At 45.3% G+C, this 22,105-nt stretch overlaps 1 protein-coding gene and 1 long non-coding RNA gene across 3 annotated transcripts; one reads left to right on the forward strand and one right to left on the reverse strand.

Moving 5' to 3' along the window:
- Positions 1-5,601: 5,601 nt before the first annotated feature.
- On the reverse strand, positions 5,602-8,895 carry LOC101833293 (serum amyloid A-3 protein-like). 2 transcript variants are annotated; one of them, XM_040735989.1, is made up of 4 exons: positions 8,819-8,895; positions 8,184-8,275; positions 6,207-6,345; positions 5,602-5,864 (listed from the first exon to the last, which is right to left on the reverse strand). In XM_040735989.1, exons 2-4 carry the CDS (start codon positions 8,272-8,274, stop codon positions 5,726-5,728), a joined length of 369 nt encoding a protein of 122 aa, XP_040591923.1. In that variant the 5' UTR covers position 8,275; positions 8,819-8,895; the 3' UTR covers positions 5,602-5,725.
- Positions 8,896-15,974: 7,079 nt separating this feature from the next.
- Positions 15,975-17,474, forward strand: LOC121136200. Its single transcript, XR_005873340.1, has 2 exons — positions 15,975-16,089; positions 17,274-17,474. It is a non-coding gene; the product is annotated as an uncharacterized LOC121136200 (long non-coding RNA).
- The last annotated feature ends 4,631 nt before the right edge of the window (positions 17,475-22,105 follow it).

Raw genomic sequence — 22,105 nt, forward strand, 5'->3', positions numbered from 1 at the left:
CGACTCTCGGGCGGATGATCTGTGTGCTCTCCGAGGCTTCCATCGACGACATGCGACCTCTCGACACTACCTGGCTTCCGAGCTGCCCCGCTGCGCCCCTGCCCTGCTCCTGCTGACCCTTGCCTGTCTCCAAATGCTCAGGTCTTTCAACAACTCCCAAGCCCCTCAAGTCTAGAAAGTCACAGCTGAGATGCGGATGCTAGAGTCTCCCCAAAGGTGAACAGGAGCCAACACACAAGGCAGCCTCATGAAAATGAATGAAGCTAAAAATTTATCTAGAAAATAGCTCCGTTGAATTATTTAGAGATCACGGAGGTGCTCCTTTCCTAGATTCTGAAGACCATTTCCCAGGTGTGGCCACAGTGGATGACGTGACCAGTAGAGAAGGAAGGGAAGCCTTGTTTATTCTATCATCCAACTTTCACAACTGCGAACACACGGAGTAGGGTTTAAAGACTGGCTCCCCTGTGGTTGCAATTGCAATTGCAAAACCCCGTATAGAGAATAATGCCATAGTGAGATGCAACTTTGGGTTTGCTCTATTGCCTTTGTTACTTAAGCTTTAAAAACAGAAGCCTGAAATTTTCTTGTATGTGCACTGACAGAAGAAAAATGCTCCGTCATTATTTCTGTTGGCTTAAAACTACTTAGAAGAAATTCAACAGTGGGAGTCTTGGTTTTTATATACAGCTCTAAGCTCTTCTTAGTATTGTTTATACGTTTTTAAATGAGCAGGGAACTACTGATATAAAGGGATTCCTCTTTCCATACCTGGAGTTAGCGTTGATGGGGCATATGATCTGCCTGTAACTAGAAGTGGGGCTTCTAGCAGGTTCCATTGTAAGTATGGAGATGAAAGGAGGTGGTTAACAGGCTAGGAAAAGTGAGCGATGATAGAAAAAGTTGAATAACAAAAGATTCTAGAAGAGCATATGGCTAACAGCCTACACTACTGGTTAGAAATTATTCTCTGGATTTAAACTTGTTGAATTCTGTTTCATGAGGATTCTTTCTTTGGACTTAATATTGCCCTTTTATTATTTTAGGGTCTCCTGCCCATCAGACTTTGGATATTTTTTAATTGATGAAGACTATTATAAACTATCCCTCTGGATATGTTTTACTCTGGAGAATATATATTGAAATATCATCTATATTTTAATAACGTAGGATATGCAGTGACTAGTGTCCATGGTTTCAGAATCCCAAAGAAATCTGTAGAGTTTTGCTTTTTAGATTAAATTGAAAATGCATTGCATGACATATAGTGTGTGTTGTGTGAATTGGGGGAAATCATTACTAGTTTCAAAGTGGCAAGGGCAAGGGATGATATTCCAACCAATGCTTTTCAGGGGAAAAGTGGTTTTAAATGATGGTAAAATATGGATTAATTAAGAAGAATGCATTCCTCCTGTCACTCTAGTACATAGTTGCAGAGAAAGCAGACAGACAAAAGGGTTAAGCGACCTTCCCAGGTGACTAAAAGCAGGGTCTAGGATTTCTAGATGATGCTCCTCACTCAGTGTTGTCTCTATTGAATGATTTCCTCAATTATTTCCTACACATTGTGCTATTTCATCAAGAGGAAGAGAAGCATTTGGATAAAAAGTTTATTAAAAGAGAAAACAGCCAGAATGGAGAAATAGGCCACTTACAAGAGAGGAAACGGAACTGCAGGAACTAGTAAAGCATCTGCAGGCCTGATGCTTTGAAGACACTTGAAGATGTGGGGTAGAGTCAGTGGAAGCACACACGGGCGCCAACTCTGCCTGAGGTGCTAGGTTCAGTCCCCGTTTATAAAGACAAGTAAACCCAACAGGAGTGTAAGTCCTTTAGTTTTTCCTTTTTATTGTAGAAACAATCTTATTTTACATATCAACCCCCCCATGCCACTCCCCACCCACTCCCCAAGGATAGTGAGGCCTTTCCAGGGCGTATCATCAAAGTCTGTCGCATCATTTGGGGGAGGTCCTAGGCCCTCTTCCATGTATCTGGGCTGCAATAGTATCCCTCCATAGGGAATGGGCTCCCGAAGTCCATTTGTGCACTAGGGATAAACACTGGCTCCACTGTCAGAGGTCCCATAGACTGCCCAGGCCTCCTAGCTGGGAACGTAAATTTAAATCGGTGTAAGTGCTTTACATCCACAGGTTGTAATCTGACCACTCTGACTTTAAACAGGACAGCGGAGAAGGGAGCACTTTCACACAAGGAAGAGAGACTTCACGTGAGCACAATTACGGTTCAGGGCAGTATGATCAATGCTGCTCGATTTCAAGAATGGTGACCTTTTTTTAAAGGGTTAAAATGTGTCCTACTTGCACATTTTGAAAGACGCAGACAAGGCTAGGCCGAAGGGAAAACACCAGAGGCCATTGAATAGACCAAGTATTAGCATTCTTTTATGAAACTTACATTTCTATTGCACACAAAAAGCCACGTGTTTCACAGAGGGTCTGTCTTGCCCACCCCCGCACACTGGGTGGGGGAGGGTGTATTTAACTGCCATGCTGAGGTATGCCAGTCATTCATTAGTAGTTGGTTTATACATTACATCATTTTAAACGTCAGTATCCACTGGTGGGTGTTTCTTCTTGCTTTGCTTCTTTCTTTGTTTGAACAGGGTCAAGCTATAGCCCAGGCTAGCCTGCTACTCACCATCCTCCTGCCACCACCTCCAGCAGCTAGGATGACAGGTAGGTGACACCATGCCCAGCAACTCCAAATGAGGCTTTGGTTTTGGTCTTTTTGTTTTTGTATTTCTTTTTATCTACAGGCCATGCTACTACACTGATGTTTGCATACATGTTTTGCGAATTTTCTTTTCTCTTAGAATCTCAGGGGCAGGGAATTGGATTAGTTGTGATTCTTGATTATGATTTCTCATTACCCAACCAAGTTTTCTTGGTCCCTCTCCTCCAGAATTACTTTCTGTAACTGGAAAGTAGCTATTTTTATCTCTTTTCTCTTTACCAATGCCCCTTTCTGTTGACCTTGAATGAAAACATAGGTCAATTCATGCTTCTCTGGTTACTCATAGGAAATCAACAATCTTGTCTGATTTTAAACCATAACCTTGAAGAATTGCTTTAATTCATCATGATGCCTGCAAACCATGAGACATAATGATTAGGATTTCCTGTTCACTTACAGTGCATTTTCTCTCCCCTTTCCTAATTCAACTCATTTCTTTTTCTTTGTTAGAAACAAGCTTGCTTCACATGTCAATCCCAGCTCCCTCTCCCTCCCCTCCTTTCCTACCCCCTTAACCTCCCCACCCCCCCATCCAATCCCTACTCCACTACCCAGGGAGGGTGAGGCCCTCCATGGAGGATCTCTAGAGTCTGTCATTTCATCCAGGGCAGGGCCTAGGCCCTCCCCCATGTGTCCAGGCTGAGAGAGCATCCCTTGATCTGGGATGGGTTCCCAAAGCCCATTTGTATGCCAGGGATAAATACTGATCTACTACCCAAGGCCCCATAGATTGCCAAGGTCTCCTCGCTGACACCCAAGTTTAGAGGGTCTGGATCAGTCCCATGCTGGCCTCTCAGCCATACATCTGGGGTCTATGAGCTCCGCCTTGTTCAGGTCAGCTGTCTCTAGCTGTCACCAGCACGGACTTGACCCCTTTGCTCATCACTCCTCTCTCTCTGCAGCTGGGTTCCAGGAGTTCAGTTCAGTGTTTAATTCAGCTCATTTTGAATAGGCTCTGTAGACTGGGGATGGTAACTTTGTTTTTTCTTCTTTGTTCTTCCTCACACAGATGGCCAGCTGCACTTTCTGACCCCTCCTAGAAGGAGGAGGGGCAGGCCGAAGTGAGATGGGGCAAAGGAAGAAAAAGTCATACCCATGACAATTTCATAAGATGGTTCCGTGTTCTCTGGCTCTAACAGCTATTTTAGCTGACACCCATCCCCCCTCCCCTTCCCCTCCCTCCCTCCCTCCCTCCCTCCCTCCCTCCCTCCCTCCCTCCCTCCCTCCCTCCCTCCCGGTGTGTGTGTGTGTGTGTGTGTGTGCGCGCGCGCGCGCACGTGTGCTCACTCGCGCATGTGAGCGCTGTCTTTTTTCCCCAAGGTGCTAGAAATTGATCCTTGGGCATGGTAGGCAATGACTCAGCTGTTGAGATACATTGCCAGCCTATGAAAGTGGCAAAATGTCAGTCAATACAATTGCTAGTTATAGCAAATCCTTTTTGTTGGGTCTGGCTTCAAACTAGCTGTGTGACTTGGATGTGTGATTTAAGCTGTCTATGCCCCAAGCTGCCCATGGGGCAGGATAATCAAAGGGTAAGAATCCAATGGAACAGGAAAATAAGAATTGAGAACAGTGCTCACCTAGTGGCCCCTGGTCACCTAGACAGGAAGTGGGGCTGTCAATCAAGTCATTCAGCTGTTACCTAGCGTTAGAGCAGGGGGTCAGATACACTCATTCCAAACTCTGATATAGACAAGCTGATTGTCAAGAAGGTGTGGACAGAGTGTTATGGGGATACAGGATTTGGGTTATGGATCTACTGAGCTTCAGGTGAGATTCCCTCCTAGTCTAGAGCAGGGAATGAGGAGAGAGCAAGGGGAAATAGCTTTGAAATATTTTTTTTGGACCGGGGAAGATATTCTTGTTCAACTGAAAGGAAAGGACAAGTAATACCAGTGTTTGGTGAGTCAGTTCAGGAACAAGCTAGAGTGCTGTCAGATACCTGAGAAATCCTTTCCCCAGATTCCTAGTGAGTTCATTGGTGGAGGATTAAGTGTCTAGAAGAAGGCACAGGATGTCTGGTACTCGCTGGTGACAACAGAAAGGACAGGCAACCATATGTGAGTGGATGACAGGAAGGAGGCCATGGCTAAGCCAGCTGACCTTGGACCAGGAGGAGCAAAGACAACACAGGCCTCAGCTCCAAAGGAAGATGAAGGGTGGAGGTCTGAGAATCCACACTGTTTTGTGCTGGTGAATGAGGTTAAATGGAGGTCCCCAGGTTTAAGTGATGTTCACTTTCTTAGCTGACCTTTCTTTCAGGTGTGGTGAGGGAGGTGCCAGAGATTTCCTGTCCCAGAGAAAATGGTTGCATAACATGTTGTCTTCTCTCCAGAACTATCTTTTACAAAATGGGAGGGACTTGTCCGTTTGAAGGGTTAAGAGTATCTATAGAAGCATCTAGATCTGAGACTTTCTTTGTGGAAAGTGTCAATCTTTTAAAGCACTTACAGGATGGTTTTGATTTCATCTTTAGTCTTTTTACTTATATTTTGCTAAGTAAGAATTTATTGATGTTTCGTGGGGAGGGTATGGGGATGGAAGCTAGGGCCTCATTCATGCTAGGCAATCACTCTGTTACCAGGCTACACTCTTAGCCCAGAACGTGCTGGGTACTAGCTAGTCTTCAACTTCATAATCAAAATCATAAACAGGGCTTTCATGCTATCGGCCTGTTTTTGATGGGATACATAATGTATGTTTTGACCCATCTACAGACATTTATAGTAACATTCCAATTCCCATCTTTTCATTTCTCTTTCTTAAAAAAACAAAAACAAAACCATTCCCATGGTCCACAATCCTCATTACAACTTCCCTATGCTCTTACAAAATGACAGTGACATGTAGCATTTCACAGGTATTTATTCTAAATTTCGGGGTGCTTAGACGTCCAGAGCTCAGGAACTAACTTAATCTAGTAAATGCAACCTTGGGGGCTGCATGGCTGGGAATAGCATGAAGATGAAACTCAGTATTTACTAGGCAGGCCAGCAGGTCGAAAGTGGTTGGGGTCTTTACCACTCCGGCCCCATTTGTTGGCAAACTGGTCAGCTCTTGAGTCCGCTGCTCCACGTCCTGTGAACCTCTGAATACCCTCTCTGGCATCACTGTATTCAAGACAGACAAGAAGAAGAGCCATAACCACGCGGAAGGCAGTAGCCCCACCCTCTGGACTCCTCTCTCCCAGAGGTGGCTGTAAGAGTAGCCCAGGAAGTAGAGGCTGGTACTGATGCTGCCTGAGTGAGCAGCTGCTCAGTGCAGGATGTCAGCCTCATGCTGGAGGAGCAGCACCAGAGGAGAGAGGTTGGGGTCATGCATCACTGCCAGCCTCTCCCAGTACTGCGCACAGAAAAGAGGAAGGCTAACGGGCAGCGTGCACAGGATGCAGAGGACACCTGCCTCCTGACTGTCTAAAGCAGTCAAGCTCTGCTCACTGAGGCCTCTGTTACCTGATCACTTTAGCAGCCCAGGCTCCTCCTGGTCCCCTTTTGGCAGCATCATAGTTCCCCCGGGCATGGAAGTATTTATCTGAGTTTTTCCAGTTGGCCTCTCTCATGTCAGAGTAAGCTCTCCACATGTCTCTACTCCCTGGAGAGGGAAGAGAATGGTGAGGAAGATTGTGTTTAGGCAAAATGGAGCATTAAAACTTCCTTCCAACTCAGCCCAATGATTCAGCCTTTCACAAGCCCACAGAAACGCTGCTGGCTTTCAATGAATAGTTCTTACTTCCCCATGACTGTGCAGGAGAAGTGCATTTAGAGCAAGTTTTATTCTGATGGATTCCTGTCTTAGCTCTGTTGCTGTTGGTCTTGGCTGCTCAAAAAGCATATCGAGGAGAGACCTCTAGGGGATGTTTCTTCATATGATGATGAAACTCTCTCTCTAAAATGGTCCAGGGAAGTTTCTGTGAGAACACGAGGCCTCTTCCCTTCCTCCTCTCCCCTTCCTTCTTGTTCCATTCCTTTCCTTTCTCTTACGTTCTCTTCCTTTAGAGACCCTGTGCATCTCTGTATAACCCTGTACGGCCTGAAACTCACAATCCTTCTGCCTCAGCCTCCCACGCGCTACAATCTCCACTGCAGCCACAGCTCTCCCCTGCACAGGCAATGGGAGCAACTGCTCTCCAGGCAGACTGAGTGCAGTTCTGTCCTGCATCCACGGAGTGTCCAGGGTCTATGTCAGCCTGAGCAGTTCTCAGCACTCCCTCAGCAGAGGACAACAGTGAGTTCTCAGATACAAACTGAGACAGCTGGATGGTCAGAGACTCTAGGTGGCAAAGGACACAATGGGTTTACAACTTCTACATCCTCTCCAGAGCAGGGAAGAGTATTAGACACCTTGGAGATTATACAGAAAACCGAGAAAATGCATGTGGGATGGTCATGGAGGATACTCAATGTATCGTCATCTCACTTCTCTGCTCCTCAGGACGGTGCCACAGACAGCAAAAGTTCTAAACTAAGGAAGCAGCGGTGTGCTGTGCAGTGAAATAATCATGTCCAGATAACATTAAATGGGAACTGTCTTCAAAAGTAATGAGTTATGGGGGAGGGAAAGCCCACTACTTAGGTTCATTTAATTTGTATCCTGCTGTGGCCTGTGGGATGTATTTCCCTTGGTGACAGTTCCTAGTCCATGTCTCTGTTCCAGCAGCCTGTAGTCCAGGTAAGTCAGTCATTCCCTTCTGTGTGTGGTGGAGGATCTGGAGCTTCCTTCACAGGAGCTGCCTTTCCTAACCCATGGCCTGCTGCCTCTCAGGTAAACAGTGAGCGTGTGCCCATCAAGTCCTCTCTCTCTTCTGGGAGCTGTGTAGTGGACTCTGAGGATCTGGACAATCTGCACTAACTTCTGCTCTTCCAGGGATTTTGTTAGGTAGCCTATGTATGCTTTGTGCCTCAGTTTCCTGAAAGAGTAGATGTGGCACCTACACCAAAAGATTAATTTAAAAATTGATTCCTTTCCACACATAATGCCCCTTGGACAATGTCTTTTCACTGCTCTATTAGCCTTGACTCCTGTCACTGTGGATTGGGGACTGCACAGGTTTTCCTGTGCCTGGTCTGGAATATTGTACACTTGAGATACACTTTGTCTCACAGCCACATAGAAATGAGCTGTTCATCGTCTTCCACAAGGGGGCAGCAGATCCCTTCTTTGGCTGGTGAATCTGCATCTTACAAGGACAGATTGTTCCTACATTCCTGTGGGAAAGCTGCAGACAAACATTACGTGATCTCAGGCTTCGGATCCTCACAGAAAAAGGTCAACACTGACCAGAAAAGTTCAGAACTACACAGGAAGAGAGACACTGCTTCTCTGTCCATGGGGACTTCACAAGGATGTTTTCCCTTAATTATGTGGTCCCTGCTCTGGTAAGTACTTGAAACTCACACGTACAACCTCCTGCCCCCATCCTTTGTCCTTACCTTGGCCAGCTTCTTTCATGAACTGGAACCACCTTTGGCTGTCAACTCCCAGGATCAAGAAGCAAAAAATGATGGCAAGGAAAGGCTTCATCCTGCTTCAGGGCCAGGAAAACACAGGATGAATATGCCATTTCTTGGGGTGGAGGATGCTTCTGTAATGTTGAGCTGTCCTCAAATTCCAGTAACAAATCCAACTGGATTTTATACATAAACCCACACACTTGTAGAGACAGGTGATACAGTGGATTCCAGGGAGTTATCTAGATCCCCATTTCTACCTGTTTCACTAGAATCCCACTGTCTGATACTTTGCAAATGGACCATTACTTTAAAGCACATTATATTTCAGTTTTGCCAGCTGAACTACAACTGTATAGGAAGTTTCCAGAGAGGCATGTGGGGGCTTCATAACCATCATACCTCTCTGCAGTCTGTCTGTAGAAGACTGACTCCACCCTTCCCTGAATTCACATAGAAGCATACAACAAATCCCCATGCTAAAAGTATAGCCTCTGATGAATTCTAATCCATCTAGTAGATTCAGGAAAGAGACAGAGCACAAGAACACAACAAATGAATGCTGGTGGGGAAAAGAATCTGCAAAGAGCAAATGTAGGGAAGTTCTGACGACTCACCTTTCGAGATGCCTGGTGAGTGACTCTTCTGACTTGTCAAGGAGATGTGCCTGGGACTGAGTGACAGATGTGTATATATACTGTCATTCGGCTAGTGGAGCAATCCCGTTTCATCTTGCATAATACCACTTGGCCATAATAGATTTCTCTTCACACAGATCTGCTTTTCCCAGATTGTGCAATCCAGCTATTTTCAGGAATGTGGCAAGTTAGGGATTTCAGAGTCTTCTCCATCCTGACTGGGAATAATCAGGATGAGTACTTTCCATCCAGTGATGTGGTGCCATTTTCTAATGAAGGGGAATTAACATTGGAAAAAGAAATATGAGTATGTAATAACCATGGGGCACATGGCAAATCCAAAGGCTGAGCTAATGTCCTTTCAGAGCATAGTTCAGAATTAAGCTTGGAAACAGAAGAAAGGGAGGGAAAAGTTGATTTTAGCATCCACATGGGTGGGCTCAACACTGGGAAAGGACTTCTCCAGACTCAGGTGTTTTTATTCATGAGCAGTTGTTAGGGAAGACAAGAGAGCTGATTAAATTCAGAAACCATGACAAGCCAGGAACATGAAACAACAGTACATGAATTTGCTTGAAGGGTGTGAAAAAATAGCTCACCATAAGCATGCATGAGGAAGGCCCACTGGCTGCTAAGTTATACTAACACTGGCTGCTAGGTTATACTAACACTGGCTGCTAGGTTATACTAACACTGGCTGCTAGGTTATACTAACACTGGCTGCTAGGTTATACTAACACTGGCTGCTAGGTTATACTAACACTGGCTGCTAAGTTATACTAACACTGGCTGCTAAGTTATACTAACACTGGCTGCTAAGTTATACTAACACTGGGCTCAGGCAGAAAGTGGGAAAACACAACACAGGAATGCTGGGAGATAACATCAGCAAACAGCTATGGAGCTAGAAAACAACACTCGGTTTTGCTACCTATGTTTACCTTAGAAAAAAACCATTCAGGCCATGGGGCACGGCTGCAGTTTATTTTGTCTCCCCACCCCTTTAATAAAAGAAGAAAACGAATGTATTGACTTCCCTAGAGAAGGAATGGGCATCGCTGCTACATGGCAAGGGTGATGAGGGCGTCACATTCGTTCCTCTGTTCTACAGGACCCTGGGCTGGAGCCTGAGGACAGCAGTGGAGCCAAAAAGTGCCCAGCCAGAAATAAACAGCTCAGATTTTTTCCTGAAACTTTTTGTTACAAGAAGAGGCCTGTGAATATTTCGCTGGAGACACAAGCTCATGTAACAAACCGTGTAAGCTGGAAGATGGTGAATAACAGCCAGAAGAAGGAACAGCAGCTGAGGAGAATGGAAGTGAAGAGCTTCCTGTTTGATGCAGACAGGGTGCTGTGGTGGTGGGGACGCTGGTAAAAGCGATGCAGGATGAAGCAACCAGGCAAGGGTGGGCACACGTTTGAGAATAGTTGTCTTAGAGCCTTTGCGAGTGATGCCTTTTTCTAGGTTGGTCCTGCATCTTAGTCATTTATTGGCACTATGACATGAGAGATACAAGGGAAAAGGCTGTCAAATGATTTTCACCTCTTGGTCCCTTGCCAAGGCAATGCCATGCCACATTTGACTCCTCCTTGCATGACTTCCATTCCTGGGGAACGGGATTCTCTGGTGGCCTGAGGTCTGGCTGGCTAGGCGTATATTTTTCTAGCAATAGGCAGTGAGCAGCAGCTACAACCTCCCACACTCTCAGGCTGTGGACCTGCTTGGGAAATTGCTTTTCATAGGACTGCATATAAAGCCTGCCCCCCCTCCTATTCTGACTTCCTTGGGATAGACATTTGTTACAATGTTTATGTACTGACCTCCTCAGCCATTCTATACTCAAAATTCACTTCCCACAGGACCACTCTTTTGACCCACCCTCCTCCTTCCCCTTCAGTTTGGTTTTATGTGTATTTCGTTTGGCTGTGTGCCCATGCACCACGTGCATGTCTTATACCCATGGAGGTCAGAAGAGGTTATCAAATGCCCTGGAACTGGGGTTATAGATGGTTGTGAGCCAACATGTGATATGGGGGATTGAACCCAGGTCCTTTGGAAGAGCAGCCAGTGAGTGCCCTTAACTGCTGAACGATCTCCCCCCACCCCCACCCTCTTCTTTGATTGAAATATTAGAAGAGAAATGAGTTCTTCCCTAGACATTAAGAAGAGCTCTTCTCATGAACATTTTCTTTATTAACAATAGTTTAATAAATCTTTGGGGATTTTATCCAATGCATTTTGTTCATTTTCACACCTCATCCTTAAATCCACTCTCACCTCCCTACCCACCCAACTTAAAGCTTTCTCCTTCTTCTTTCCCCATTCATGAAGTAAGTCCTGTTTGAATGAGCCAAACATTTGGAGATGGCATCTGCCCTAGAGGTTGGTCAACAAGGGGTCATATCACTGAAGAGAACTGACCCTTCCTCTGCTAGCAACAACCAAGGCCAATGTCTTCTCAGCTGGGAATGGGATTTTGTGTCCATCTCACTCCTCTATGCTGGGTTTTGTCTTCTTTGAGCTTGCCCAAGTCTTGCTCACACTGTCACAATCTCTGTGATCGCCTATGCAACTGCCCTGCTGTGTCTGGAACACTGTCTTTTCTTCAAGACACCCATCACCTCTACCTCTTACATTCTTTCTGACCCCTACTCCAAGAAGACCCCTGTCCTTGTAGGATGGGGTGTGATAGGTAAGTCCAGGGAGGTTTTTCTTTATTGCTCATTTTATTGTCACACAACGTTGTCCTTTTTCATTAATAAAGTGTCTCCTTGGAATGGATCCCCCGAGAAGAATGCTGTCTGTCTTGCCTCATTATCATCCAGATACTTTCCTGGGTTCCTTAAGAAGTTGCTGAGTAAATACAAAGGGAGATGAATGCAATCTGTGAGCCTATTTACGTAAAGGTAAGACTGGAAGAGAATTTTAAAGGACTCCAAATGTTTGAGGGAAGCATGCCAGTTTGGATGGTGCTGTGTCTAGCCCACATTTAACACAGATTGATCCACAGTGCACTGCATCACTCCAGCAATGCAGGAATAGCCCACATCAGACCCAACACCAGCTTACAGTAAATGGGCCCAACCTGCATTTCCCACAGATTAGTCCATGGCATTGGGTTATTGCCTGAAAGTTTGGAAGGACTACACAAATAACGAACCTGTGTCTAAATACAGCACAAAATGTTCTCTGAGTGTGAGCCTGAATTTTTCCTAACTAGAAATTTCAAATGGTGAACGTGGAAAGTCCCAGAATTGCACAATGCCTCTTTTAGTAACTGAGTTTGAAACTTTGCTGATGAACCCCTCTTTCCTGTTGCCTACAGCTGAGTTGACAAAGAGGCTCTGATTGTTCTGCATCCTGGAGAATTAATGCAAGAAGCTGAGCCTGACCTGAGAGCCCCCAAGGTCCTTGAGGAGGCAGGAGTGCAGGTTCTCAGTCCCAGCCTCTCCTTACCCTCTCACTCCTGCTTTTGTGCATATGGGAAGAACTCAGGAAGTGGAGGGGACAGCTAGCCTACAGTGCTTGAGGGCTGCCTTTAAGGCTGCTTTAAGCTGACCCGCCTTTAGAGTTGCCTGGGACTGTAGGGACTTTCAGTAGCCACAGGAACAGAGTTGTCCTTCTGTGAGGAAAAAGTAGTTGTGGAGCTAAATCTCTTCCTGTGGGGTCAGGTGCCCAGAAGAGAATGACAAGTTCCCTCAGCTCTCAGCAGGTTGTATAGCAGGTGATACAGCCGGATAGCTGACCCCAAGCCCTGCCCGACAGACGGAGTGTAGTGAGAGGGTTCTGGGGGGAAGCCCCTGAACACCCCGGTGCTTGCTCCTCATCTTGGCAATTTGGAAGGATGGTGTAGCCCATACCATCAGAGTTCGACGGGTATTGTCAGTGTGCAAGACAGATAGGATGATGTTCTATTCATCTCTGCCACTTGGGTTGGAAAGACCACTGAGTTTTGACTGAATACATTGGCTAGGGGAAGGGAGGCAACAACTTACCCAGGCAACAGTGGGTGAAGCTGCTCCTCTTTCCACGGATAACCTCCATTGCTGAGGGACTGATGGGGGGGTGCAATTCCTCTCAGGAGCAGCCATTTCTGCAGAGACCCCCAGGTCTACATAGTATATTAGTGTGATTAGGACTACCTCAGACTCCACTGAGGCCCTGGTGATACTCCTTCCCTACACCAATCCCTTCCCCCAGTCCTGAGGCTGGGAGGCCTGATGGCAAGACACCTCCAAGTCACTATAGCCCTCACTCCTCCAAGTGTCCCAACAGCCAGGTAGCCCCTAATGTGGGAGGGGTGCTTTACAGCAGACCTGTTACTGGTATTGAAACAGGACTGTGGGAATTTCAATAGCCAACAGTAACCCAGTGGACAGGACAGAGAAGAGAATTTTACCTTCACAGTCTAACCATGGTTGGGGAAAACAAAGGCACTTGGTGGTAAAGCTTCCTAAACCAGCACTCTAAACTGGCTGTGTTTAGGTAGCATATGTCATTTTTCTGACTAAGTTCCTTTATGCTTGGCACATCAGAATCACACCCTCTTCCCCCAAGATGCAGGGACCATTGCAAAAGAGGAGACAGGAAGGGAACAGGAAGACTGCAGGAGGCAGACATGGTGGATGACTACAAGGAAGTTGTTTTCCTCACACAGCCCCTGCTTGCACATAGCAGTTGTGACAGCATGCACATTATCTGCACAAGCTCAGGCCAGAAAAACATCCCAGCAGGGAGAAGGGACATAGGCACAAACCGCACCTCTATTGGCAGTTGATAGCTGCTGGGAGAAGGAGAGTGGGTTTTCTTTAAGAGTTCAGGCCCTTGTAAGTCAGTCATTCTGTGGTGAAGGGCCTCACACCCAAGGGTGTATGAGCAGAACAAATTAGGCTTGGTGAATTAAAACAAATCCAAGAGAACATAAGGTAGGTCGGTATAGACGTCAGGGTGGGCCTGGGAGGAGCTGTCAGAAGAGATTTGTCATGTTAGCTATGGCTGTAATAAACACCATGACTGGGGTGGCTTGAGTGAAAACAGTCCCACAGGCTCATACATGTGAATGCTTGGTCTATAGTTGGTAGGACATTTTGGGAAGGGTTAGGATGTGTGGCTTTGTTGGAAGAGGTGTGCCACCGGGCATGGGCTTTGCATTTTTAAAAGCCCATATACCATTTCCAGTTCTCTCTCTGTCTCTCTCTGTCTCTCTCTCTGTCTCTCTGTCTCTCTGTCTCTCTCTCTGTCTCTCTCTCTCTCTGTCTCTCTCTCTCTCTCTGTCTCTCTCTCTCTCTCTCTCTCTCTGTGTGTGTGTGTGTCTCCATCTCCCCTCTATTGCTTCATGGTTATTATCCTAATATGTAAGCTCTTGGCTACTCCTCCAGCCTGTCAACTTGCTGCAATTCTCTCTGCCATGATGGACTCACCCTCTGAACTCTGACCCAGCCCCCAATTAATACTTCCTTCTAGGGGCTGGAGAGATGGCTCAGAGGTTAAGAGCACTGACTGCTCTTCCAGAGGTCCTGAGTTCAATTCCCAGCAACCACATGGTGGCTCACAACCTTCTGTAATGAGATCTGGTGCCCTCTTCTGGTATGTGCAGACATAGATGGAGGCAGGATGTTGTATTCATAATAATAAAAAAAATACTTCCTTCTATAAATAGTCTTGGTCATGGTGTTTTGTCACAGCAATAGAAAAGTAATAAAGACAATGACAAAAAATAACTTGTGGTGGAATGAGTTTACATGGCGTGTAGGTTACAAATAGCCCATCATCAGGGGAAACTGAGGAAGGAGCTCAAGATAATTCCCTGGAAATTAGAGGACATGAAGGAATGCTGCTTATTGGCTTACTCTCCATGGAGGAATGCTGCTTGCGGACTCATTCTCCATGTTTTGCTCAACCCAACTTTCTCTTTTTGTTTGTTTGTTTGTTTTTGTTATTGTTTTTGGAGACAGGGTTTCCCTGTGTAGACCTGGTTGTCCTGGAACTCACTCTGGCCTTGAACTGAGAGATGCGCCTGCCTCTGCCTCCTGAGTGCTGGAATTAGAAGTGTAGGGAACCACTGTCCTGTTCAGTCCCACTTCCTTACACAACCCGGGTACCACCTGCCAAAGGCAGCACCATGCCCATGGTCGAGGACCTCCTACACCAACCATTAGTCACAACATGCCCCACAGTGCTGGGCAGGGTGACCCCCACCTTTAATCCCAGAATTCAGGAGAATATTTGAATATTTGTGAGTTTGGGACAACATAGTCTATAGAGACAGTTCCAGGCCAGCCAGGGTTATAGAGTAGAATCTGCTTTGAGTGAAAGAAAGAGAGAAAGATTGAGAGAGAGAGATTTTAATCGAGGCTCCTCTCCAGGTTGGCAAAAGGGGCAGCGAGGATGGGGGCGAACATAATATTATTGGAAATTCTCAAAGAAATAATAAAAGGGGAAGGAAAAAGAAAACTTAGCTTCAGTCTACTCTTTTGGCTTTGCCAGGCATGCTTTTACAAACACACACACACACACACACACACACACACACACACACACACACACACACACACACATACTGTTTCATGGTTTGGGCAACACTTGCATGTGGTTAACTAGGCCAAGTACTCTGATTGTGAAATCTGCCCTCCCCCAAGCAGAGGGTGCTGCCCCTTTGCTTCCCCAGAGCCTCTCTGCCCTTCTTCCCTCTGCATTCTGCCCTAGGAGGCTGGCCTGCGCAGATGCCCTGCCTCTGCCCTGTGCCCGTTCCAGTTTAGTTTGGCTGGGGGAACCCTAGCAGGAGCTGGGGAGAGGGGAGAGAGGTTTTATGATTTGTTCACATAACTCCTTCAAAGAGGGGTTGCCCAAAAGCAGTGTGTCTCTCATCCAAAGGTCCTAGCTCGTATCATGCCTGCCTCTCCTCAAAAGTTTCTGCCTTTGCTGGTCTGTCATTTGCCTTCCCTCCTCCCTGTTCTCAACATTGCTTACAGGAAGCACCTGTCTTTGGGGTTTTGATGAGACATGGTCATACCAAACACAGGTAATTTCTGGTTCAATAAATGGGTTGCCTGGCCTCATTTCTCTACACCGTATCAGCACTTGTCACTGCTTAGGGCACACTGCTATTTCCACCATGACTGACTGTGTTTTTTCCTGACAGAATCCCCATGGAGGCAGAAGCATCTGTGATATGGATGTCTCCTCTGCAGTTCACATGGTAGAAATTTAAACCCAGTCTCAGGTGGCAGTGTGTTTTGGAGGTTTGGAGGTAAGAAGGAATTAGAAAAGTCATGAAGATGGACCCCCATGACGGCTTTAATGTCTTTGAAGAGGAAGGGATCAAAGCTACGAGGCTTGCCCTGTCTCTCAGTGTGGTTTTCTCAGAGGGGATGTGACACACCCTCACCAGGGACAGACTCCACACTAGGGATTCCCTATGGAATCATGAACTAAATATACACTTCCAATCTTATAATGTTACAGGTAGTAGAATTATATATACCAACAGAAATCACACAGCTTTGTTGACCTAACTTAGATTTATTTCATTGTTTATTTTTATGTGTGCCCATCTCACATCATGGTGTGGTGTCACCCACATTTAGGGAGGACCTTTCCCTCTTCTTCTTTGGAAACTTCCTTAGAGACACACAATTAGCTTCACTAGTGCTGAAATAGGTTCACTTTCTTCCTTGTTATTATTTTACTTTATATTTAATTATATGTGTGTGGGAGCCCACATGAGTGCAGGTTCCCACTGAGGCCAGAGGGAAAGGAGATCCTCAGGAGCTGTGATCCCAAGTGGTTCTGAGCCTCCCCATGTGGGTGCTGGGAACCAAACTCAGGTTTTCAGAAGAGCAGCACGCTACATTCTTAACCACTGAGCCATCGCTCCAGAACCCAAATTCTTATTGATGGTCAGGGTGTGTGTAGGCAGACACCACCACACAGCTGTGGAGATCCGAGGGTATCTAGTTCTCCCCTCCCACCTGTATATGGGCTCTGGGGATTGAACTCAGGCTGTGAGACTTGCACGCCAGGAATGTGCTCACCCATCCTATCCACTCTTCTTCTCCTTTTAAAAATTAGTTAGTAGATCTTTGAGAATTTCACAGATTTTATTTGATCACATTCACCCCCACCTTCTCCCAGATCCACCTCCCACCTCCTGTGCACCCATGTTGTTGCCCTTTCTCTTTTAAAGTCATCAAGTCCCATTTGTGCCATCCAAATCTTGGATGTGTGTTCTTCCACAGGAGTGTGGTCCATCTACCAGTGTTTACACCCTCAGAGAAAACTTACTATTTATCTCCCCTGAAAGCTACCCGACCTGTTCCATCTTACTGACCCCCAATCTCTGTGGGAACTCTAACTGAAACACAAATATCTACAAATTCAAAGGCACATCCACAACAGAGATAAAGCATGTGATGTTTGTCTTTCTGATTCCAGGTTACCTCACTCCAGATGATTGTTACAGCTCCATCCATTTCCCTGCTTTTTTTAAAATTTTGAGACATTGTCTTGAGTATCAAAGAGTGATCTATAACTGTGTACCCAAGGATGACTTTGAACTTCTGAACGTCCTGCCTCCACCTCCTAAATGTGCTACCAAACCCATGCAGTGCTGGGAATAAAATCTAGGATTTCACACATATTGGCAAGTACTCTGCCAACTGGTCTACACTGCCAGTATGCAAAATTACATTGTTATTATTATTATTATTATTATTTTAATGTGAGGAGTATATACCTGTATATTTGCATATCTATGCCTCTTGTGTGTTTGTGCTTGTATATGTGCCTCTGTGTGCTTGTGCCTGAATGTGTGTGTGTATTTTATTGTAACACAGGGTCTCATTTATCCCAGGCTAGTCTGAATTCACTATATAGCCAGGGCTGGTCTTGGTCATCTGGTCTGTTAGTCTCTACCTCCCCAGGTTTACACAGTTCCAGGGATCCTCCTAAGGGTTCATTTGGTCAAAAGAACTGTATCCCTGGACTCCAGTGCAGTGTCTAGGATAGGATTCCTGAGGTTACAATGAGGCTATCTGATTCAAATCAGCAATACAGGCTGGACCTCGTGAACTCTGTCTGAGGATCCCTGAGAGGGTGCCTAGTGACCAGTGTAGAAACAGGAAGCCACATAAAGTCACACTCCTGCCCTGGTGAATTTTTCTTGTTTAAAGATCTACCTGCATTGGACAGGTGTGTGGTCTCTACTCAGAGGCACTCCTAGTTAAATATGCCCATCATCTCTGACTTCTTACCTTGTATGGCTTCCTTGAAGAATGAATACTAGCCATCACTACTGACTCCCACGAGCAAAGAGCAGAAGACAAGGACTGTGACAAACCTCATGGTGCGGCAGGAACAGAAAGAGAAATCCAAACAGACCCACAGGCTGGGCTTGTAGCACACACCTTAAATGCCAGGACTTCAAGGCAGAGACAGGTGGATCCCTTATTCTGAGACCAACCTGATCTACTAGGCAAGTTTTAGACCAGCCAAGGCTACATAGTGAGATCCTGTCCCAAACAAAGACAGAGCCACATTTTGCCTAGTAAAGATAATCTAACCTACCTTCCATCTCTGCATCATTGCTGCAAGGGCTCTTTGCCAGATCACTGCATCAGCAAAAGTTCCAGGGAACTGTGGCCTGCAGCCCATTTGTACCAGTGATGCTGACCAAAGCTGATGAACAAGCCTTTCCTAAGTCCCTACTTACACAGACCACAAAGATACAGAAATGCTGGGGCTGGAACTCAGTCCATAGCCTGCATTCACATAGTATCTGTGGCCCTGGCTTCCATCCCAGCAGCACTACACAAAGCAAGCCCAGCTGCACGGGCCTGTGTTCCCAGCACTCAGGAGGTGGAGGCAGAAGGATCAGACGATTAAGGTCATCCATGGTACAGAGCTGTTTTTAGGCCATCATGGGCTACTTGATTCCCTATCTCCAGGGGAAACCATCAGGAAACATAATTGTTCCTAATTAGAGCTTACCAGCCATATATAAAATTATCTCAGGAGTACAACATGAGTAACAGTCCCTGGAAAAGAGTGGCAGCTATGTCCCTTTCTAGTCTGAAGATGCAGAGGACATATAGCTGCTAGGACCTTGCTTCCATGGAGCAGCTACTTTCTCCTGACTAACATTGATGAGAAGAGCACTGTTAACTCTAACAAGCCTTGGCAGAATCTGTCTTGCTCAATCCTTCCTGGTAAATAAACAGTTACAGGCTGGGACTATAGTTCACTGGTAGAGGGCTTGTCTTGCATGTGTGAGGCTCTGAGTTCAATATGCAGCACAAGAAAGGAAGGAAGGAAGGAAGGAGGGAAAGAAGGGAGAAAGGAGAGAAGGAAGGAAGAAAGAAAGGAAACACAAGTATATTGAGTAATGTGCTGTTTGTTCATAAGATTTTTCTACATTACCCAAAAATGCTTGTCTTTTGACTATTTTTCCTTATTCCTATCCCCTTTCCCTAACTACGTTGGATGAAACACTGCAAGCTGTAAGCTGAAATAAACCCTTTCTTCCCCAACCTGATTTTAGTAATGGTGTATTGTCACACCAGAAGAAACCGTAACTAAGACCTGGACACAGTTCTAAAGGGCAAGGTCTCTTCACTATAGTTTTTTACAAGGAATCCTGTTTTAAAGTATATTTTAAGGTGTGTACCATGTGTTTAAGCTCTGGATCACTTGTTTAATGATGTGAATATGCATTCCTTTCGTTTGGGCTTCACGTGTTTAACTGTGAAGCTGTGATTCTTCACCTGTAAAACACCTAATGCTCTACCGCAGAGCTGAAAGGTCAATAGTGAGGCCGGAGGAAGGGGAAGCGGGGCTGCCAGGCAGAGAGAGGAAATAGCAGAAATCTGGAAGAAGGGAAAAGGGAGCCTGAGAACAAGGAGAGGAGGACGAGAGGGGCCAGCCAGCCAGCCATGGAGCAAGAGTGACAGTAAGATATACAAAAGTTAGAGAAGGAAAAGGCCCAGAGGCAAAAGGTAGTCAGGATAATTTAAGTTCAATAAAGATGGCTAGAAATAAGCCAAGCTAAGCGGGGTATTTGTAAGTAACAATAAGCTTCCATGTATGATTTATTTGGGAGCTGGGTGGCAGCCCTCCCTCCCTCCCCCACAAAGACCTAAAGAGCAACAAGTAAAAGATAATTGACAAAAGAATCCGTGTCACTTGAAACAATGCACACCCAGTCTTCAGTTTCACTCCTGTTGCTGTGGTAACACCCTGAAGAAGAGAGACTCAGAGGAGGAAAGGGTTTCCTTGGCTCACATTTCTCCATTACACTTCGTGACTTCAGGGGGTGGCAGCATTGGACAGCTCATCACAACACATCTGGACAACAGCAGGCAGAAGTGAATGTACCTATGCTGCCTGTCTGCTGTTCCCCTCAGGAAGCTTTCTTCACTCCACACAGTTAGGGCCCAGCACATGAAAGGGAACCACTCATTTTCAGGGTGGTTATGACAAAGTGCACAGAAACTAACCAGCCTACCCACTTCACTGCCTACGGGGTTAGCAACTTATTAGTTTTTTATAACTACCACAAAGAATAATGAGTAGCGTCCTCTCACATGCCATCTTGGCACGCTATGCAGCAGAGCCACTCATTTCCTGAAATGGTGGTATAACTTATCTGGAGCACTGTCTTAAAACTGGCTAAGCTTTTCAAATATCTGAATATAATAAACATTCATTTCCCACAATTTTTTCTTCTGTAATGTAAAATACAATACATTCAACTCAGAAATTTTTGGAAAATATAGAAAGATCAATAGAAATTTGAGTTGAGAAGTGCCTCAGTGGCAGAGTCTTGCCTAGCAATTGTGTGGCTCCGTTTTTAATTTCAGTACTTGGGGGGGGCAACTTTTAAACAAAGTTATCTTTTAACCATCAATGGTGATAGACACCTGTAATCTCATCACTTGGGAAGCAGGATAATGGAGAGTTTGAGGCCAGCATGGGTAAAAAGAAAGACTTTGTCTTAAAAGAAAATCACCACTTTGGCCCCAAATGACCAATATCAGTTTGAGAGATACAGTTATTATTTCTGCCTATATGTGTGTGAACAACGTGGCTGGCATCCTATGCTTAGATAGCCATGTTAATGCTTTTCTACCTTAGGAAACATACCTAATGAACATGATTTTAAATGCTCAAGTCATATTTCATAATTTGTTGAATAGTTAACCATTCTCTGTGACTGATATTTAAATTGTATGTCATGTTCAGTAATTAATTCACATCATAATAAGCAGACTCACAAATATCTGTGTAGTCTATGGCTATATTATTTCTATAGGAAAGCATCCTATAATGGATCACTTAGATACATACTGCTAAGTATCTTGTTGGAGCATAATGAATGTACTTCCCACCAGTGTCCTTCCACCTCAGATTCACTTAACACTCACCTGGAATACTTTGATAAAGCCTTTGACTTCTGAAAAGACATAGAAAATGGCACAGTTTTGATCATGACCAAGTTGACTGACTAAAAATTAATTGTCTAAAATTCTTCCTACTCCTCTTGTCTTACTTGAAAATGTAGAAAAATGCTTATGAGTTATTTTCCTAGCCTTAAAAACAGATCATTTTCAGGACTGCAATGTGCTCTGGTTCTTAGAGTACAGAAATAGCCCTTCAAGAAACCACCAGAGATAAAGATGATGGGAAGGGCGGCAACAGAGACCTAAGCCAGCTCTGAGATGTTCAAGAAGCTTGGGTGTGTACTGGATTTACTGAGACTGAACCAGGCAGCGCCTGGCACAGGCTTATATTATGACTCACATCTCTCCCCAGACCCAGAGACTTACAAGAACTCAGCTGTGTGTGAGGATGCTCAGGACCAAGGGGTGGCAGGTCCTTCTTCTTGAAATCTCTAAAGGCATCTGGGCTGATTGGGAACGTCTATGACTAAGGTGAAAGGGTTTCAGAGTTAAAGTAATAATGATTATTTTCAGAGTATCTTTTCATACATTCATAGCCCCATCACAGGCTCTGATATTTTAAATAGGACATATCAGGTTCAAACAGCAGATCAGGATTTCTGACCTGTACAAGAGTTGTGCGCTTTTCTTCTACAAATAATCTTTAGATAGAAGGAAACTATAGTTATCAAGTAGTTACAAGGTGGTAACTCTCACCTCAAATCTAACGAGTGGTTTAGTGGAATCTAGTTAATAGCTTGCTGCCTATGCTTCCCATGAAGGCAACAGAATTAGAGATGCAGGCCAAATAAAACAGATTTGTAACTGCTG

The sequence above is a fragment of the Mesocricetus auratus genome, unplaced genomic scaffold (assembly GCF_017639785.1).
Source record: "Mesocricetus auratus isolate SY011 unplaced genomic scaffold, BCM_Maur_2.0 Super-Scaffold_100054, whole genome shotgun sequence".
Lineage (NCBI taxonomy): Eukaryota > Metazoa > Chordata > Mammalia > Rodentia > Cricetidae > Mesocricetus > Mesocricetus auratus.